A 22,844-nucleotide genomic window follows, 5' to 3' on the forward strand; every position below is an offset into this window, starting at 1 on the left:
TCCCTTGTTCTGACATCATAATCAGCTTCTGACTACAATCATACAACTTCAAAAGATTGTCCTTCATGGTAGTTGAAAAACCTTTCTTAATTAATTGACCTACACTCATTAAATTGCTTTTCATGGCACGAACATACCACACATTCTGAGTCAATGTTGTTTTAACATTATTCAGAACTACTCTGACATTTCCCATACCTTCAGAATTGAGGTATTTATCATCAACACATATGATCTTTGTCCTCTTACCAGAATCAAAGTCAACCAGCTCTTTCTTATTTCCAATAAGATGATTTGAGCAGACAGTGTCCATATACCACTAGCCTGTCAAATATGCATCATCAGATTCATAAGCCATCAATAACACAAATTCATCATATGACTATGTTTGCTTCTTATGACTTCCTTTCCTTGTTTGACCAACAATCAACAGCGAAGTGGCTAAACTTCTTACAATAGTAGCAATGAGCTTTTCTCTTGTCATGCTTCTCCTTCTCCTTCTCCTTCTGAGCACTCTTTTGTCTTTCAGAACTTGAGGTTTCTGACTTCTAAACACTATTAGATATCTTCATGTCTTCTGACCAAGACTACTTCTGATATTTCTTACTAGAAGCTGCTTTCAAAGCCTTCTGCTCTACCTCCATTTCAGAGTTTCTCTCAGTCAGACGCAACTATTATGCCTCTAGACTACTTTGTAGCTCTTCTATTCTCATGGTGCTGAGATCCTTAGAATGTTCAATTGCTACCACAGTGTAATCAAACTGAGGAGTAAGAGATCTAAGTACATTCTCAATGATACTTTCTTCAGACAGAGTTTCTCCACACGACTTAATATCGTTCATGATCAAAATCACTCTGGAGATGTAATCAGGTACCCTCTCATTGTTCTTCATGCTAAGATCTCATACTGTTTACGTAGAGACTGAAGCTTTACATTCTTCGCCGATGCATCACCACCGTAGCACAGTACCAGTGTGTCCCACGCAACCTTCGCCGTCGTCAAATCAACGATTTTCTCAAACACGTTCACATCCACACACTGATGGATGTAGAATACCGTCTTCTGATCCTTCTTCCTCAGATCACGTTGAGCATTTCTCTACGCATCCATTGCATTTTCTGGAAGTGCAACTTGAACGTAACCGTCGTTAACGAGATCAAGAACATCTTGAGCGCCAAACAACACACACATATGAATCATCCACCGATTCCAGTTCTTGCCATCGAACACTGAAAGCTTAGTACTCATATTACCATTTCCATTCATATTCAACCTTGTGGAATTCACTCAGATCTCACCAAACACTAGTGTTTCTCAATCCCGCAAAATCAAGAAATATAATTATGTTACGATTCCAACCAAAATTCAAAACGAACTCAAGAAACGAAATCAATCACACAACGCCTCACTGTTCACTCGTGTTTTCCTGTGTTTCTCTGTGAATCTGAACCAGAGCTCTAAATACCAATTGTTGGTGCACAAGATGAAAAAGATGAAGATGGAAGAAGAGAGAGAAGAGAAAATAACAAACTTCCACTACTCTGCTAAAACGGTTACAAAAAAATGATTGCACACACACTGCACAACAATACTCAGTAAATACAACGGTTGACAGCTAAAGTACTATATTTACACAAATAATAATGTCACGTAGACGAAATACTAAAATACTGAATTTCCCTTTAACAAATTTAACTTTGATAGAAGACATGACAACAAACACCAACTTACAAAAAAGATCAACTTTTATGAGTTTAATCTTACATAATAACTACAAATACGCATCCTCAGAGGATCTAAATTTAATCTTCACAATTTAAAATGCTTTGCACAGGATGAAAGTAGCTCTACTCCAAAGATTGATTAATGCTTGGAATGCTGTTTTCATCGTACAAATTGACAGCAACCAGGACACAATTTTGACAGCCACAAGTGCTTCAACTTCACTATTAAGGCAAAGATGGCATAGCATGGAATATGCATTATACCTACAGCCAAGTACCTAAAAGTCCAAAAAGATGGCAACAAGCATGTATCAGCTGAAATAGCCCGCTTCAATCAACGATATAAATTTCATATCCAACAATCCTTGATATGTTTGGATTTGTGATTTAACATAGAGGGAAAGGGAACAGAATGGAATGGTAACATTCATTTTTTTTTAAATATTACCCGTCTACTCCATTTTACTAATCCAAACATACCCGAATCGGTAAAAATAAGATATATGTGCAATGTTACACGATAAATTGTTCCCTGCTGCAAGTTGTTTTAAATTTCACATATTTGAAGACCTTGACCAAAATTTCATAACATAGTTTCAATGTACCACCAATCAAAAAAGCTTCAATGTACAATTGTCGTTTATTTTATTTTATTTGCATGGTGTATTTGAGTATTGGTGGCCAGCTGAATTTAAGAACATACCATAAGGGTGCAAATGGAGATGACAGATCAAGGAAAGGATAAGGCCACCTGTAAGAAAAGGTTAGAAAGTTTATGAACAGAATTGTACCGATTGAAAAGCGATAGAAATATGATGGGATAAACGTTTTTTACCAAAGAGAAACAACGGCGTGGATGATCCACTGAAAAATCACAAATGTAGCCGTCCACAAGATAAAATATGCGAATCGAAACACTGGAAAGCTCTGCAAGTGTTAAAAAGAAATAGTTGTTGTAAATTTGAAGTATATAATTAGGAGAAATATAAAGAAAAAGAGAAAAAATAAACTCACCATGGAGTTCAATGATGTTTCACCAAGGAGGAGCACAGCATTAACAGAGTGCATACTAACAGTGAACTGCAAATTGAAAAGTGAAAACATTTTTACATAGACTCTGTAACCAATAATGCTTTGAGGTTGATTATATGCTAGTATCATCAATAATCAATAATCAACGGAAATCTCTAAACTGTTTTAACCTTTTAACAAAAATGAAACTACTAAACAAACGCCAAACAGTTTTCTATGTGGCTGCATTTATTAGGGATTAAGTTTTTATTTCCTCATCTTTTTCTGTTGCTTCCTTTTCCCTTCTTATCTTATGTAGTAAAAGAAAATGCCAAACAATCCCCAAAAACCTTATCAGTATATTGGTAAAACTCCTAACCAAAAGAAGGAACTACAGGCCAGTAAAAAAACCAATTATACTTACTATATCGAGACGGAAGTCTTTGGGTGTCATAAAAGGATAAAGAACGAGCCAGAATACACTGTCAGTGAGCACCGAAGCACCTGCACAAGTCTACATATTTAAAAGAAAATTAAAACAAATTGATAGATTGCCCCCAGAGTTTAACTAGTTAATACAACAATAAAATTCAAATACAGTTAAAGAGAATAACACGATAAATCCAAATACAGTTAAAAAGAGACTGCACCGCAGCCTTTTGCAAACTTCTGATCGTAGCACAATTATTCATCAGCAATCCCATTTTCAAAAATAATAAGCTTTGGATTTCAATAAAAGTTTTGAACATTTTACTTTGTATTCAAAAAATTAACCAGGACTTTTCAATCTAGAGGGTTGTTACCAATTAACTTTCTTGGTAAGGATAGTGTAACTACTACTCCAATCTAAGTATAGAGCCGAATCCTTTTTCAGCCAAGTGTTGTTTTGCAGTTAATGGAAAATAACAGTTTGTTGAAATTCCCCTACGTTACAATGTTACTATAGTCGCCATTTGACAACACTTTGTACCAAAGCTCATATTGCAGAACAATAACGACTCGTTAGATTTTTCACTGTGCTATAGCATCATTATAGCCGTCATTTGACAATATTAATCAGCCATGGTTTGATCAAACAATATTACAGCAGAAACTAACTCACCTAAGTTGGACACAGATTAGTTAAATACCCTGAACTAAAAAAATAAACCCCAATAAAATCATTAAGAGTAAATTACCTGAAATATTATTTGGATAATATATCCCCATACACCAGCAGTATTATGATTGATAGTCTCCCGAGAGGCATAGGAACTCTTAGATAAGATAGGTACATCTGCAATTCCATCAAGTGTAGGAGCAACATAAGAGCCTCGTTCTGCGTCTAATGTATTTCCCTCAAATTTTGTGTGGTTAAAGTAAATACAATAGAAGGAGAAACAAGATGCAACCTGAAATTGAAATTAAGAGTGCAAGTCACTTAGAGAAGATTGAAATGAAAACAGAAAAACAAAGTTGATGGACATTTTCCGCCGATTTTTCTATGGAGCATATGATATGAGTGAAGCTATAATAGCAGAATTTCTATAATCTGACTACACCAAATTCAACCCCTCTCCCAATAAAAAAAGTGAAAGAAATGCAAAATTACTGTAATACAAGAAAGGTTAGAGAAGAGAAGTAGTACCGCAAAGTAAATAGTAACCAAAGTAAAGGTCCACCTGTTCAGCAGCCAAAAAAAATACAGAGAATCAACATAAAAGGAATGCTCAAGACTCAAAACAAGATTTCTTCATGAAAAGCTCACGAATTATAGTTAACCAGAAAAATTGTTTTTAGGCCGAAAAAAGAAGATTTCTTCACAAAAATGTCACGAATTACTGCTTCAATATCATGAAGAAAGCATGCATAGAAACAATATTATCAAATAGCGACTATAGCCAGCTCTATAACAGTGTAGTATAGCAAAATTTGAACAAATCGCTATTGTTTTGTGATACGCCATTCAAAACAAAGTTTTGTCAAATTGTAAAACTATAGTATTGTTGTGCAGTGGAATTTGAACAAACTACTATTTTTCCGCATGCCAAAATTGACACCATTGCATTCAAATCTACGAACCTTGTAAGTCTAATTACTTCAACAAAACAAGTCTATAGTCTAATTTTCTAATTTCATGTTTAAGCAGCTTCAACATTCATGCAAGACAACAATATACAACATGTGTGTAATCTAACTTACTGAGTGTAGAAGTAAAATATGCCACCACCAGCAACAGCTACATTCGCAACGAGCAAACCCAAAAGCACAAGAAAAGAAATTATTCTATAAGCAAGAAGCCATTTAGGATTAATTCCTTTAACACAAGTATTCCACGCTTCATCTTCATATAACAATCCAACCGTTTCTCGCCGCCCTTCTTCAACTACCCTCTCATTTCTTGATCTATTGAATTCCTCATACTTCCATATCAAAAATGATCCCAATCCCATACTGAATAAAATAAATAGCGCAGAAAGGAAGAATCTCCAATTCAACCAGTAGCTTAAAGTATTGGTATCTTGTGTCATGGTGGCTATATTTCCCAAGTATCACTTGAGAATCCTGTTAATTAATATTGAAAATCATATCAACATTCAAATTCTCAATTAAAGCCCCGATTGGATAAACAGCCTATTTTTCAGCTTATAGCATAAGCACTTATTGTATAATCACTTATGAATAAGCTATTTCTATAACACAAGATAAAATAAAGTCAAATTATGAACATGTTTTCAAAAATTCTTTGAAAGTGATAAGTGATTCCAAACACGACCTAATTCAGAAGCGAAAAAGCAAAGGAGTAAAAGAAGCACTTACAGTTCAGAGAGAGAGAGAAAGAGAGGGGGGTATATGCAGTATGAAGATGTGATGAATCACACACACACCAACCAATAATAATAAAGAAGAAATAAAGAAATATATATAAAAATGGTGCTATTATGTGGTTGTTTTGATTTGATGAATGATACCAAATTAAAGGCTTTTCTTGTTTTTATGCTAATTAACAATATAATAACAACACAAGGGTTTTAATGGTTTTTTTTTTTGCTATAAAAATAGATATTTAACCGTGTGAGTTATTTAGATAGTAGTTTAATAAAGGAGAATGTTAGTTGTCATAATCTTTGTATATAAATTTGCCATATTTACGTAACCGTGATTTTCGTCCAAAAACATAAACAAAATAGAAAACTGTAATTATAATTACAAATATAATTGATAATGATTTATATATTTAAGAATATAGTACTAGTATTTATTAATATGTGGGTAAAAATTATTGTCGTTTTTAAGATCCAAAGGTGAAGAAAGAGGAGTCTGCAAGTTCACGTGGTGGGAACTATTCGACCGAGTATGTAGCCATACAATAAAAGAGGTCAGGTCAATCATAATAAATGAGGTAAAAAAATGGCGCAGTACATAATTAAAAGCCAGACATAACTAGCAGTAGCATATGTTGAATCAACGGTGACAGCATGTTAAATTAATGTGGATCTATATGTTTATAAATATAAAATTGAAAATTTTGCAATAAAATTCATTTGAAGTTTTGGTGATGATAATAGTTATTAAAGTTGATGATGGTGATCTAATTAGTGTTGGGGAGATTTTATTAGGGAGCTTTGAATATTATGAAATTTTTTCTTTTGTAGCAATATCTTTGTGAGAGACACATTATATATTCATCTAAAATTTTAAGGTGATAGGTGAGTGAGTTCTCTCACTTATAAATGCCCATGTCTCCACATTTCCAACCAATGTGAGACTATTATCCACACTACTCACACTTGATACATTCTCAACAATTAGAAAAATATCTCATGTGTCATCAGCAAAAGGAGATTCAAGATTAAAGTGATTATACCATCATAAGCAATTTAGCAAAGAATCTTGAAACCTCGGATAAAATATGAAAGCTCGTCAGATCATGTATGTATGTCGGTCAGAGTGATTTAAATTATGTAAAAATAAGGAAGTAACTTTGAAGTACTAAGTTAAAATATATTTTTCAAATGTTTTTATCTTGAAAATTATTTTCAAAAGGAAAACCAAGTGATAAAAAGTTGTCAAAGAAATTTTTGAACTAACCAATCGATTGGTAACTTGTGTCAATCGATTAGCAAAGATTTATTGAATCAGATAATCATTTGGAACATCAATCAATTGGCGAGGAGCTAATTGATTAACCAAACGATTAGGATATTACATTAATGACTCACAGCTAATATATATCAAATATTTCCTATTTGGAATTGATAATCGATTAAAAATGAGTTGGTAAATCGATTGGCTCATCAATTTCGTCCATGGAGCATTTTCTTTTTTGTTTTTTCCAACTCCTATATAAAGTAAGCTCGCATTCTCTTCCTTCTAATGCACTTTACAAGGATTTACATTTTCTTTGGAATTTATCTTTTGAAGGTGTGAAAAACACAAGAAAGAGGGGGGGGGGGGGATTGGGTTTTACAAAACAAAAGTTTTTTATCAACTTAAGAACACCACTAACAAGTTAATGAAAAAGAGATAAAAATACAAGTATTTTTATTCTGATTCGGTTGAAACTCAAAGCTACTCTAGTCCATCCGCCAAGGTGATTTTGCCTTATACACAAGGACTTAATCCATTATAATCAAACAAATTACAATAATCACAAAGAATAACATTCTTTATCTTCTCAAAGATCCAAATATACCTTAATCTCCTTAAGGACTCACAAAGAATAACCTTATTTGTCTTCTCAAGGATAACCTCCTTATGGAATCAAATAAACAATTTGAATAATATTTTATGTGTTACAAGTTGCTTCTATACAAGCAGATTTTGCAAAAATGATAACCAAACACTTAAAGAAAAATTGTGTACAAAAGAATGATAGATTTTCACAAAGAAACAGACTTGTCAAAATATTGTATCACCGACGTCTTTTCTTCAAGTCTCAAAGTCTCACTTATATAGCATAAGAAGAAGACCGTTGAAGAGCAAAATGGGGAAAGCTCATAGAGCGGTTGTCCATTGTTGGATGGTGAAAGAAGTGATATTGCGTACTTTCCTTCGCCCATAAAATCAGTAACATGTGTGATGTATAGTACTGTCTTTTGCCCACAAAATCAGGTAGTGGAAAGGATATTCGATTTGTACTATGTACTATTTGATCAAATTCCCATTTGATCTTATCTTCAAGTTCGTTAGCTTCTAATTAAAGTTGATGAAGCATGAAATAAAGAAACATAAAGCTGGATTCAAAAACTTCAGAATCTTTGGTCAGAACCTTGACAACGTCAGTAGTCTGGCTTGAGATCTTAAATATCTTCAGAATCTTTAGAGTCTTCAGAATCTACAGTCAAAACCTTGATAACCTTAATAGTCTGGCTTGAGATCTTCAGAATCTTCAGCTATGTAACACAACTTCAGAAGTTTGTCATTCTTCAGAAGCTTTGATGATCAGAGTCACGCCCAGAAGCACGAACTGAGAGAACGTTACATCAACAATATAGAGTTTCCTTAGAAGCTTCTCGTGAGTGAATCAACACAAAAGCAAAAAGATCATTGCAGCAATAACATTGAATATCTTTCAGAACTTCTAATAACTGATGCAGAAGCGGATTTAGAACTCATTATTCAAAAATTGATGACGTTGCACATCATATACTCAAAATCAGAACTGGATGTTAAAGCTACACAATAACAAACCATTAGGGTACCAAAATTGTTCTCACACAAATACAACATTATTATCATCAAAACTCAAGGTATAGATGCAAAACCAAATCGTGTTCTAACAATCTCCCCCTTTTTTATGATGAGAAAACATGTATTTTGATGAACAGTTTTGTACAGGGTAATCACAAAAGAATACATATTATAGAAGTACAAAGCTCCCTCTGAGATGTATAATCCTAAAAAAGATAAAATCAGAATAAAAGCACACTTTCCTTATTAACCTTTTTGAAGTACTTGAGTAATTTTCAATCAGAATCTGGTTTATCTTCAAAAGTTGATTGATGTTGTCCACAGCACTGGTTTCTTAACGTCAACATTCTGATGAGCTTCACTTCAGAAGCTTGGTTGAGTTCTTTTGAAGAAGCTTTAGAGTTGGATGTCTTCAGTCAGAACTTGAATTCTGGTTCTCTTTGAAATTCTTTTTTAGAGCTAGATTGCCTTTGAAGAGCAGAACTCTTTGAAAAAGAAATTTCAGAATCTGGTTAAGAATTTTTCTTAAAAACTTTATTGCCAAGTCTGATTACTATGGAGGAAACTCTTCCTCATAGCTAGATTCCAAAATTATAGCTAGATGTCAAAATTTTCTAATTCTTCAGAACTTGATGCCAAGTACCCAATGTTCTAAGTTCAGAACCTGGTTATTAATTCCTTGAAGATTCATGCGCTTGAATCTGATTCCCAATCATTAACATGGAGGTTTTATGGACTCTGATAGAAGACCATTTCATCAGAAACTGGTAACTTGTATTCTGATATTTGAAACTCCATAAAAACTTTTGATGTTTAACCATTATGGCTTATGAACTTAACCCTGCAAAATAGTTAACAGACTATTCTTCGAAGTAGTTGTTAGTAGAAAGCATTAAACAATGTTTGGGTCTTTAGTTATGAATTTAGATACATCAAAAGTAATTACACATCTTCCCCTTAGATATGTTTCTCCCCATTTGTCATCAATAAAAAATACATAGACAAATAAAAGAAATAAAGAGAAACAACCCCATTTTTCATTGATCATGCCAAAAGGCAGAAAAGATGCAGACATAAGCAAAAAAAAACAAAATATTTTTTTTAAGAAAATAAGGTGTTAAGGGTTCTGCGGAGGAGGCGGAGGAAGTATGGATAATATCAACTGAAACATCATATCATGTTTGTCCATACGCTCTTTGACCAACGCATTATCAGCTTTGATTTCCTCAATGGTCTTTCGAAGCACATTAGGAATATCTCCAAACGAAGTTCCAGCAGATTGTTGAGGAATATAAGCTTCAACTTATTGAATCTCAGAAACAACTATCTGAGCAACATCTTTTTCCATGACACATTCCTGGTGTCTAGAATCAACCTCAGCATTCTTAACAACTTCCTCATCCACTTCTTGAATGACTTCTTTAACCTCTGAAGCAGAAAGACACAACTGGGAATTTCTTAGCTTCTAGATTTCCATTAAGGGAATAAACCTAGAACGAAAGTTTCTTTCAGATGATTTATACACGAAGTTCTTCAGCTTTGAGATCTTGGAATTAATCCACCTTCTATAGGATTCCCAAGTAGAATCATTCTCAGCCAGATTTGCTGAAGAGCGGATGATTGTCATTGCTTCATGCAGACAACGTCTTGATTCTGATTCAAACTTCCTCAAAATCTTACCAATATTGGGAGTAGTTTTAGGTGGTTTGGGGTAACTAATAGTGAGGTCTATTCTTGTTTCATCTAGATCAGGACCAATGAGTGTTGAAAGTGAGAGGAAAGTGATTATAGGTGTTTCTGAATCAAATATTACTGGTTCAAGTTCAAAATTGAACATGCCCTCAGGAGTACCCTCAGATATATGGTCTCCAGAATCTTTCGAAGGAGATGTTCTAGGGGGTTGTTCTATTTGGATTTTCTGTGTGAGGAGCAGAAATAGATGGTGGTGGAGTGGGTGAAGTTTGTGAACAAGATGGTGTTAGTGGTATCTGTTGATGTTGTTGTTGTGATTGAGTTTCAAAAACTTGAGGAGTTTCTTTAACAAGATCTATAAAAGGTGTTTTTAGAGGAGATGGAAGTAAAGTTAGTTCAGATATTTGTTGGGAAATATAGAAATGGGTTGAGAAATGGGAGGTGGCTGGATTGGTAAGATCCTTTAGGAAACTACAAAATCATAAACAATAGGAGTTATAGCTTCAGGAAGCTTACCAAAAGTAGTGTCATAAGCTCTTGAAGATTTCTGGACAACTCCATATGTATCCTTCATAAGCATAGCTTTCTGGTGCTCATTAAGAGACACCTCATCTTCATCTAGAAGGACAACAATTTTCTTCTTCTTCTTCTTCTAAGGCCTTGAAGATCCTTATCTTCTTGATTCCTTATTCATTTTGCCATAAGCATCTAGGTATGTTTCTGGTAGATTGAAAGTACCCACCAATGGATCAATTCCATCCTTCTGACAACTTTCTAGATAGTACTGTAGAACCTATAGAGAATCGATCTTAGTAAAGATTGGAAAGTTTTCTACTGGAATTCTCATTCCACAGATATCATCCTTTTAGGGAATGAAATATGGCCCTACAACCTTAGAAATGAGACCCATACTCTTGAGATTCTTCCCCCAGAATATCTTTCCAGCATCCTTCACAAGTTCATCAGTTAAGCCCTTGACCAGAAGGTCATCTACCAGATCATTCTCAACAAGAATGTGACAAATAAGCCTTCCATTGGGGATAAACTTGCTTTTGTTCTTCTTTGAAGATCCATCAATTCTGGATTCTCTGATTGAATCCCTCATGAAATTGAACAAGATAGAAGGAAATCCCAGCTTGAGACCCTTTTCCAGAAAGAACAACATGAACTTCTGACGTGTGTTGATATAGTCAGAACTGTTAGTGTTAGGCCTACGGTGAATGCAACCCAGGATGATCTTAAACCATACTCATAGGTTATTTGTCAAATCCTTAGCATTTGGACCTTTATCATCCTCAAGATTGGTTCCAGCTTTGAAGATGACATGAGTGATATATTCTTCTCTCTTAGCATTGATCTTGGCACTGTGAATTCTTTTACCTTTTCCATTATGAGAGATTAAGTCAACAATAGATTTCTTAATAATGGCAATCTTCATGTTCATAACATAGAAAGTTATTGTTTCCTTTTCTGCTGTAGCATGCACCTAAAATTGCTTCACAAAAACTGGATAAACATGACCAGTTAGTCTTTCAAAGAAATTCTTTCATCCTTGAAGTTCTGAGGTTTCAGAGAAGTCAAAATCATTGTCCTTCAGATTATTGAACTCCACAATCATTTCACAAAGTACCATTAACTCACTAACTAGAGTGTTTATAGTCAACTTAGGAATCCCTTCCATAACAGGATGATTTTCATCAGCCATGGAGTGACTAGGAGAAACTTGTTGTTGAATTTGTTATTATGGAGAAGCCATTGTTGAAGATGAAGCAGAGGATGAACAGTTGCAGATGGGTGTCATACCCAAAAATTCACCTTACCCCGATACAATTTTCATCTGATCCATGACCCTATTGCACATGCATACATTCATTAATTAAAAAAAATTAAAAAAAAAACTGGGTAACCGGTTACCCTAATCAGGGTAACCGGTTACACAAACCAAAAACTGATTTTTTGGCCATTTTGAGATTGTGTAACCGGTTACCCTAATCAGGGTAACCGATTACACATGCGCAGGCAGCAAAAATGGCTCTGTTTTTTTACACAAAGGACCCTTTGGTTCACCCCCTTCAACCCTTTTGCTTCCCCTATAAATAGAGCACTATCCCCACTCATTTTTCAAGCTTGAAAGCCACAAAACCTATGCCCAAATCACCTTCAAACTCCCTCTTTTCAACCTAAACCCTAACTCACTCAAACCCTTTTTTCTTCTTTGAACCACCTAACCACCATGTAAAAAATCCACAATCTCCACACAACAAAAACAATAGCAAACTTGTAACCTTCACTTACATTATCATTCACCACCACCACATAAACATACAACTTTCTTCCCTTCCATTTTTCTACCGCAACCACCATAGTCACCCTCTTCCAAGCTTTTTGCTTCATTCTCAAACCCAAACACAACAACAACCTAGTTTTGACACCACAATCTTGGTAATATTTTGGACTCAAACTCCTTGATATTTTTGGTTTTGTTTTGTGTTTGAAAATAGATTTTTACTCTTTGGTTGTATTTTGAGAGATGTTTGAGTCAACTTTGAGACAAGTGGTTTTTGTTGGGTTTACACCCTTTTGGGGATTTTTTTCTCTTACTACTTTTTATCCACCATTTTCAATCAAACTTTGTTTCTTGTTATCATTTATATTTATGTGGTTGATGAGTTCTATTAGATCATGACCATTGTTGTTTAAAGTTGATTAAATCTTCAATACTTCAAACCTATTAATGGTTGATCAATAGATCATTCATGATACTTTGAGGCATTGCTAAATTGCCTCTATTTCAACCATGCTTGGGTCATTTGATGCATAGATGAAACCATTTCCTTTACATTTTTTCTTGTTATCATTTAATATTTATTGTTGACTTGTTGTTACATTTATTTGGTTGATGAGTTCTATTAGATCATGACCATGGTTGTTTAGAGTTGATTGAATCTTCAATACTTCAAACCTATTAATGGTTGATCAATAGATCATTCATGATACTTTGAGGCATTAATAGATTGCCTCTATTTCAACCATATTTGGGTCATTTGATACATAGATGAAACCATTCTCTTTACATTAACTTGTTATTCTATTTGCTTATTGTTATTCAACTAACCACTAACCATTAACTACTAACTTCTAACATTTATACTATTGCACTTTACTTCCTTTCAATTTATTTTATTGTTCACTAACCATGGACTTAGGGTTGCATAACTTTCTTTGTTACAAATCTATTGTTAGTTAATTTTTCAATCATCTTCAATACTTTGCATCAATGATAAGTTATCCCTTAATGTGTCATTTACATTCACTAACCATTATTATTGTGATATTATCATTCTTTATCTTGTGTTTTACTTTTATGTCATTACCTTGTAATTTACATTCAAGTACTCATTATCATCATCATTGTACAAACTCATCATGCATGTTTATTTACTTGTTATTTATTTTATTGTCATCATACATTAAAAACAACAAAAACATGATAAAATGGAAAGACCAAAAATATTCATTCCACTCTTAATCAACTTGGACTTAGAGGATTTCATCTTAGGACCTTTGCTTGGAAGCCTTCTTTTAGTCTTTGCGATACTTTGTAAACACTTGGATTTTCATCCGTAACTTACATGCATGTTGTAAGAATGGCATCATGGCACCACCTTAGGGGGACATGTTTGTAAGACCATTATTCTTTGTTTAACTTAGGTCACTTTTGCACACAAAAGGCTTTCTCTTGGGCTACCTTACAATGAGACTCTTTAATTTCTTGTTGGTTACTTTGCATTCATGTTGCATAAGCCAAATTTCATAATCAAAATAAAACAAACCCTTGATTCAACGTCAAGTGGCATTTTTATAATCAAATTCAAAACACTTAATAATTACGATTATTATTGTGTGCCACGAGCCTTAAGTTGTGGAGAATGAGTGAGAATGGAGCATTCCTACCCTTACTCTGATTATTTTGGACGCAAGACGCTTGGCTTGTTGTTTAGAATAATCACCTCCGCCCATAGACTTTAGTACAATATAATCACAAACATTCTTTCATAAAACCCTTATTCAAGGTAAAAACAATACAACTCATCAAACTCATTTTTATGCCTTAGGGAATCATCCCGAAAACCCTTTTTTCAAAGGTAAAATCAACCAACACACAAACATTTTCTACTCCGAACTACGGAGCTCTGATTCCTCATCCCCGAATGAGTGATACGTAGGCACAAGGGCCCCAATCCTTGGCGAGCACTATAATAAACAAAAACACCCCCTTCTTTTCACACATTCTTTTGAAAATAAAACAATAATAGATAAATCCCATATATGTAAAACAACCCAAATGGTTCCCATGGAGTACCATGGACGTAAGGGGTGCTAATATCTTCCCCTTACGTAACCGGCTTCCGAACCCAAATCTCGGTTGCGAGACCGATACCTTATTCTCTTTTAGCGCTTCCTGTGCGCGTCTCTTTTTCGAGGGTTTTATCGACTATTTCCCCTCTCCTCTAAGATAGAGGTAAACTAAATAAAATTTGGTGGCGACTCTTCTGACTTTGCCTCTCTTTGGCATCTCTTTAGTCCCGGTTTCGTTATCGTGAAATCCCGGTAGCGCCAATAGGTATTTTAGGTTTGAAAGATGAAAGTTTGGGAATATCGCACGCGTAGTGTGAAAATGTGAGTGAAGTGGATTTATATAAAAAAATTGCAATGATACAAGGTAAAAATATGCAGTCACAAGGGGAAGTGTAAGGGTATTTAACCTAATTCTAAGAAATGTGAAACCCAATGTGTCACGCTTTTATCACATGATCAGAAAGTGGGACATCTGTCACCACTTAAAACCACATGAAATCAAACGATGTGACAACCATTTAATGCAACAACTATTCAGAATTAAGAAGACAAATAGATAAGGTTGCTCCTGATCAGAACCTTTTTTATTCATGAAAACTTCCTTACTTTAGAAAGCTCATATTTCAGAGTCAACAAGTAAGATTCTCATAATCTAATCCAGAATTCTGAAGACTTAAACATTATGAAATACATCTTTTCATTCTGGACATAAATCCATAAATTAGTTTTTCAGAATGAAAACAAATCTATCTTCAACAAGGGGTTTTGTAAAGATATCAGCCCATTGATGGTTTGTATCAACAAATTTTAGATGAAAAATACCCTTTTGAACATAGTCACGTAAAAGTGATGTTTAATTTAGATATGCTTAGCCCTAGAATGCAAGATAGGATTCTTTGATAAAAAAATTATAGAAGTATTATCACAGAGAATAGGAATGTTACTCTCAAATATCTGATAATCTTCCAGCTGACTCTTCATCTAGAGTATCTGAGTGCTGCATCCAGAAGCTGTAATATATTTAGCTTTGGTTGTTGAAAGAACAACTTTTGAATGTCTCTTGCGGGACACTGAGATTAGATTGTCTCCCAGAAATTGACAACTTCCAGAAGTACTTTTCCTTTTTATTCTGTCTCCAGCATAGTCAGCATCGCAATAGCCTACTAATTTGTATTTGTGAGGGAAAATATGCATAGTCCTTATTTTAATGATGTCAAACCTTTCTAGTCTCCCATAACATGTCTTTGGACAGTATCATCATAGCATAGAAAGAATTCATCCTCTAACATGTTCAAATATAGGTTCAGTGTGTCCAAGCATATATGAGCATATCATATATGTGAATCATGCACTTTATCATAGTAAATATCCTAAGTTCATAGGAGATCGGTTTAAATTGGTCATAATACATCTCAAAACTCATTTTTGGGTGTTTAAGTTCTGTGAGTCGACTCATGACTCGGAGCAAAACCTTCGGGTCCGAACAGGTCGAGTCAATTCTGGGAAACCTGAATGAGTCGACTCATCCACTCCTTATGTCGACTCATTGCCCACTTTCATTTGAACCATGTAGCCACGGGTCCGAACATGTTGAGTCATAGGTCGACTCAACCCTGAAATAAACTCTGTTTGAGTCGACTCATCCTCTGTTTGAGTTGACTCATCGCCTGTTTTACTTAATTTTCCATTGTGTAACTTTGCAAAATATTTATGTTATGTTAGTTATTTCATCCATGCATCATATAAATATTCATGTGTCTCTTCTTCAGCAAAAGAACAAGAAAAGTGAAAGATATACACCAAAGTGCTCTTCATCTTTATTCTTCATTGCATTTCTCAATAATCACACATAATGATCTTTATTGAGTATTGTGCACTGCTGTTATGATAACGTTCAAATAAGATTGGATTATCTTAGTTTGGGTTGAGACTTTGTGTGGGTTTTTCTTGAATAAAACCATTGGGGTTTTGTCCTACAAGAATTGGGGGGGTTTTCACTAACCTTTGCTTTACATATTCAGCCGAGTGAAAAGTTTGAAGAACGAAAGGTTCGGTCAAACAAGTAGAGATAACCGGAGGATTGTGAAGAAAGCTTAGGGTTCAAGCGACTTGTGTTCGAAATCAGTCGAGCTAAAGTTTTGGATAACATGGGGTTCTTGCAATAAGGCAGCGGTAACCTGAGGTTTGTTTGAAGCGCTTGAAGAACTTGGTTCAACTCGAATCAAGGGGAGAGAATAGAATAGGATCTGCAACAACTCTAGGGGTTGATTGGTGGTGATCATTTATTCTCTTGTGTTGACTTTGCAACGTGTTAATAAAAACATCTCAATTCTAGATTTAGAATTAAGGGTAGATGTACCCTAAGCGAGGACGATAGAGGAACTGCCTCAACAAATTCAGTATTGTTCTCTTTATCTCTTAACTCTTTAAATTCTGCATTAATTATGATTTGTGTGAAATTAATCGTAAAATCAATATCGCTTGATTGGTGTGCATAGTAACTGTTCGATAAATTGTTGCAATCACTTTGATTGCAGCTGAGTAAAATTCTGCACATTCAATTTGAGTGAAATTGAAACTTGGTGTGGAATGCACACCAAGTGTTCGATAAAATTAATCTCACACAAACTTAGTAATATTTTACTTGATCTCTTATTGTGTTGAGCATTATTAGAGGTAAAGCTATCAAGGATCATAGTGGTTAATCGAATGGTTTAGATAGTGGTTGATAATCTCTATCTTAAGTAATTCCATTCGGTTTCACACATATCTGGTCTTTCCATTAACAGATCGTTTAGATGATTACGATCTAGGGCGCTTCCGCAACCGTTGAAAACATTTTTTAAAAGCGCTAAATTTCAAAATTGATCTATTCAACCCCCCTTCTAGATCGGTACTATCGTCTAACAAGTGGTATCACGAGCACCGGTTCATCTAGTGCTTCGCATATAACTTTTTAGAAAATAAGTAACGATCCTAAAGGGGCGTACAATAGGGCGCCTATTTTTACCGGTGAAAACTATAGTTATTGGAAAGATTGTATGCGTATCCATATCAACTCTATTGATAGGAAAGTATGGAAAGTCATCCAAGATGGTCCTATGGAAATAACCATGACCAATGCGAATGGTTTTGTTATACCTAAACCTGAAGCACAATGGAATGAAGAAGATGAGAAAAAGTATAGCTACGATTGGAAAGCCAGAAATATGTTTATTGTCGCTTTAGGTGTTGATGAGTATTATAGGGTTTCCCATTGTACTAGTGCTAAAGCTATGTGGGACTCATTGCAAATTACCCATGAGGGAACCAATGATGTCAAACTAGCTAGAATCAACACCCTAACTCAAGAATTTGACCTTTTTCATATGGAAGATGGTGAAACCATTGCCGATATATAAAAGAGATTTTCTCATCTAATCAGTCGGTTAAATGCTCTTGGTAGAAATACCCCTAATGATGTTGCTACTAATAAAATCTTAAGATGTCTTAACTAGGATTGGATACCAAAAGTATGAAGGAGAAGCGCGATCCAAAACGCAGCGGAATTTAAATTTTTCTCCACTAGTGATCCTTACGAATGGGCATGATCAGTGATAGAATCGTTACCTCTTGTGACGATCGAAACCTTTGATGCAGATCTACGGAGAGATCACGAACGTTGAACGATGACAACGCCTCTACTCAGTCTACATGAACGGATTCCTTCAATCTCAGTGCTAGCTGCTACGAATGAAGGTTTAGAGGGAGGGAGAGAGAGAGAGAGAGAGAGAGAGAGAGAGAGAGAGAGAGAGAGAGAGAGAGAGAGAGAGAGAGAACGAAATTGTAATTGCACAAAATGCTTCTGCACAAGGGTTCTATTTATAGAACCACTTGTGTGGGCTGCAAGCTAAAAAGCCCACTTAAGTGTATGTTGCACATATCTTATAATATGCCAAAATCCCTTAAGCGCGTGGTACATTACCATATTTCGTATTCTATTCAAGTACGTTGTACCTTACGATGTTCTACAATTCACTTAAGTGAACCGTACCTTATGGTGTTCCTTAGTTACTCTATCTCTCATCAATCCATCCTTTTGTGTGTGACCTTGTAGGTTTTCGCGGCATTGGCAATTATATTAAGTCACGCATTTAACATAATAAACAGTGAGCGGTATCTAGCAACACATCACTGCTACCAAAGACACGAAAATCTCATGTGATCTGACAAATCCTTCTGTGATAATACTTATGTGTATAATTACCCTTTTGCCCTTATGTCTATATTGAACATAAGGCATAGACCGTGTCATCCTTGTCCAGTTCAATATTGGGCCCATAGACATTTATCATGTTACGCATGATGGGCAAATTCCATCTAGGTCACTCATGTCCCTTAGCATGCTTCGTGGAATACCCATCAACTATCTTTATGGTCATCCAGTTACGGACAACGTTTGATCAGCAACAAGGCACTCGACTCTACATCTAGGGTCCATAGTAGTTTCAGGTCGAAGGGTGGTATACACCATTATTACCATGAGAATAACTTATGACACTTTGCATAAAATTCTATATAGTATTCTCATAGCGGGTCAATCCAGTATAATTATTACTCTTAATATTCATACCTATGTTTGAGACTTGATAACTCCTTATCCATGATCCATGAGATGTGATCATCAGTCTATATACATAATAGTCTTAACACTTTAATGTTATCCCACTTCGCAATAAAGCTCGACTACGGATACTTTAAGAATAGTGTCTTTATGTTTAATATGATCTCATGATCAAATCACACTTGATATATTAGACGGACTAGCTATTCTAGGGACTTTATTAAACAAACATAATAAAGAAAAAGCCTTTTATTATTAATAAAAAATTTGATACAAGTACCAAAAGTATTGGCCTCTAGGGCTTACACCAACAAAGTCACCGCGATCAAGGAAGCCAATGATCTAAGAACATTGGACATGATGACATTGTTTGGCAAGCTTCAAGAGCATGAGCAAGAGCTCATGAATCTTGAGAAACATGAGAAGAATCAAAAGAAGGAGAAAGACAAGAACACCGAAAGGAAGTCTATTGCTTTAAAGGCTTCAAGATATAAGTCATCCACCAATGATACGTGTGAGAGTGAGTCAAGTGATGATGATAAAAATTCGAATGAATACATGGGGTTGTTCGTTAGGAGGTACAACTGATACCTTAGAAAAAATGAAGTCCAACATTCAGATAAAAATCTTGTCAACTATAGAAGACAATCAAAATTCCCAAATCGAGAGGAAGATAAGACAACCAAGTCAAAAGGATCATGCTTTAATTGCGGAAAGGCCAATCACTATAAGCTGGAGTGTCCCTTATTGAAGAGAGACAAAGGAAAAGAAAAACCTAGCAAACCTAGAAGAGCATACATTGCATGGGAGAGTGATAGTGAGCCCTCAAGCGATGATAACTCAAGTGATGAAGAAGAAATTGTCAATCTTTGTCTTACGGCTCATCAAAACAAGAAGAAAAATGTAAGTCATTCCAAATATGATCATACTGATAAAATGTCTTATGCTGATTTGCAAAATGCCTTTAGTACTCTACACAACGAGGCCAAGGAAGCTTTTAAACGCTTGGCCTCAAATAAGAAATTTTTCAATCATTTATAGAAGAAGATTTCTGATTCCGAAAAAGAATTAGAAACTCTGAAGAAATCTATGACAGAGGCTACTAAAGGCAAAACGGAAGACGATAAGGGATTTTGGTTTAGATGGTATGGATGTGAAACTTGTCACATTTGGAAAAGAGAGGTTAGAACTCTCTAAGCTAAATTAGACAAGGCTTTACAACCTAAAGTTACTTTTGCTATTGATCAATCACATTTTAGAAGTAACATGAATAATCCTTATAAAAGTACACTTATGTGTTAAAGGATCAAGTTAGCAAAAGCAACTCTCATCCGAACTTAAATTGTCTCTATTGTTGCAAAAAGGGACATACTATTGCTAAATGTCGATTTAGGAGATTTTTAGTTCCTAAAGGCATTTTTCAATGGTTGCCCAAATACAACCAAAGCTTCACTCACACACTAGGACCCAATGAAAATTGGATACCTCCTTCCCTTGTTTAAATTTGTAGGTGGAATGTCTTGGGGATATGGAGAGAACATGGGTTCTCGATAGTGGATGCTCAAGACACATGACGGGTGACTCTTCCTTATTCTTTGGCTTTGTGGCTAAGAAGAAAGGGTTTGTAACCTACGGTGACAACAACAACGGAGCTATACTCGGAAAAGGTAGTGTAGGTAATCCCTCATCTACTACTATCTCAAACGTCATTTTAGTTAAAGGCCTTAAGCACAATCTCATTAGTATTAGCCAATTATGTGACAAAGGGTATAAAGTCTTGTTTTCAAAAGATTGTTGCATGATTGAACATAATGATAATAAGAATGATGTGCTTAAGGGCTGGAGGGAAAATAATGTATACATGCTTAACTTGAATGAAGTATCCTCGACAAGCGCTAAATGTCTTATCTCCATGAGTGAAGACTCGTAGCTTTGGCATTGGCGATTAGCGCATGTCAACTTTGACTTGCTTAATAAAGTTATCTCAAAAGATCTAGTAGTTGGTCTTCCCAAAATCAAAATTTCAAAAGATCACTTATGTGATGCTTGCCAAATGGGAAAGCAAACAAGGATCTCGTTTAAATCTAAAAATATTGTTTCCACAACGAGACCCCTTGAAGTTCTCCATATGGACCTCTTTGGGCCATCTAGAATTAAAAGTCTAGGTGGAAACTACTATGGTTTTGTTATAGTAGACGACTACTCTAGATTTTGTTGGATTATCTTCTTAGCAAGTAAAAGTGACATTTTTTCTGCTTTTGAAAAGTTTGCCAAGATGTCTCAAAACAAATTGAACACTAGCATAGTTACTATTCGAAGTGATCACAAAGGTGAATTTGAAAACCACCTCTTTGAGCAATTTTGTGAAACAAACGGCATTGATCATAATTTTTCTTGCTCCAAGAACTCCATAACAAAATGGAGTTGTGGAACATAGAAACCGAATTTTAGAAGAGCTTGGAAGGACTATGGTCAATGAAAACAACATTCCTAAATACTTTTGGGTCGATGCCATAAACATGGCTTGTTATGTATTGAATAGGATACTCATTCATCCTATTCTAAACAAAACCCCTTATGAATTGCTAAAGGGAAGGAAGCCAATTGTTTCACATCTTCATATCTTCGGATGTAAGTGCTTTGTATTAAACAATGGTAAAGAAAACCTTGGTAAATTTGACTCAAAAGCTGATGAAGGTATCTTTCTCGGATATTCTCAATCTAGTAAAGCATATAGAGTATACAACAAAAGGTTACTTATTGTTGAAGAATACGTGCATGTTTCCTTTGATGAATCTTATCCGAAAACTGTCAGAGAAGGTAGTATTGTTAATGGTGCAGGTGTTCCTTCGGAAGACATAATAAAAGATCAAGAAGAAAATTATGTTGAACCCCATCTGGAAAAAGATGAGGAGAAGCCAGATCTTAATTTCGAAAAGAAAGAAGAGGATCATTCCATCAATAACAATGATCTTCCTTTGGAGTGGAAATCTTCTAAGGATCATCCCATTGATAATATTCTAGGAGATATCTCAAAGGGAGTTACCACACGGTCAAAGATAAGTAACTTTTGTTATCACTTCGCTTTCGTCTCTCAAAATGAGCCAAAAAACTCCAAAGACGCATTACTCGATGAACATTGGTTTCTAGCTATGCAAGAGGAACTTAATAAATTCAAAAGAAATGAGGTGTGGGATCTTGTTCCCCCTCCGCGAGACCATCGAGTAATCGGCACTAAGTGGGTGTTTATGAACAAGTTAGACGAAAACGGAGTCATAACTCGCAACAAGGCTCACCTTGTTGCTCAAGGGTATAACCAAGAGGAAGGCATAGACTATGAGGAAACTTATGCTCTGGTTGCCCGACTCGAGGCTATACGCCTTTTGCTTGCCTATGCTTGTTCTCAAAATTTCAATTTTTTTCAAATGGATGTGAAGAGAGCTTTCCTTAACGCCCACATAAATGAAGAGGTCTATGCATATCAACCTCTCGGCTTTGAAAACCATGAGCATCCCAACTATTTTTATAAGCTCAAGCGGGTTTTGTACGGCCTCAAACAAGCCCCTAGGGCATGGTATGAGCGTTTTAGCAAATTTCTACTAGAGCAAGGATTCTCAAAAGAAAAGGTTGATACTATCCTTTTTATTAGGCGTCAAGGAAAATACTCCATTTTAGTTCAAGTCTATGTAGATGACATTATTTTTGGATCTACTAACATTCATTTGGTCAAGGAGTTCTCTAAGTTGATGCAAGGAGAATTCGAAATGAGCATGATGGGGGA

At 35.2% G+C, this 22,844-nt stretch overlaps 1 protein-coding gene across 2 annotated transcripts; it reads right to left on the reverse strand.

Annotated features, from left to right (window-relative positions):
- Nucleotides 1–1,514: 1,514 nt before the first annotated feature.
- LOC127119291 (uncharacterized) lies at nt 1,515–5,702 on the reverse strand. 2 transcript variants are annotated; one of them, XM_051049502.1, is made up of 10 exons: nt 5,536–5,702; nt 4,918–5,280; nt 4,364–4,397; nt 4,103–4,127; nt 3,915–4,012; nt 3,161–3,250; nt 2,740–2,805; nt 2,561–2,652; nt 2,429–2,476; nt 1,515–2,003 (listed from the first exon to the last, which is right to left on the reverse strand). In XM_051049502.1, exons 2-10 carry the CDS (start codon nt 5,244–5,246, stop codon nt 1,886–1,888), a joined length of 900 nt encoding a protein of 299 aa, XP_050905459.1. In that variant the 5' UTR covers nt 5,247–5,280; nt 5,536–5,702; the 3' UTR covers nt 1,515–1,885. The 2 variants fall into 2 exon arrangements, with proteins under 2 accessions (XP_050905459.1, XP_050905458.1); XM_051049501.1 differs by having other exon boundaries at nt 3,915–4,127; nt 5,536–5,701.
- Nucleotides 5,703–22,844: the final 17,142 nt, after the last annotated feature.

Source organism: Lathyrus oleraceus, chromosome 2 (assembly GCF_024323335.1).
Source record: "Lathyrus oleraceus cultivar Zhongwan6 chromosome 2, CAAS_Psat_ZW6_1.0, whole genome shotgun sequence".
Classification (NCBI taxonomy): domain Eukaryota; kingdom Viridiplantae; phylum Streptophyta; class Magnoliopsida; order Fabales; family Fabaceae; genus Lathyrus; species Lathyrus oleraceus.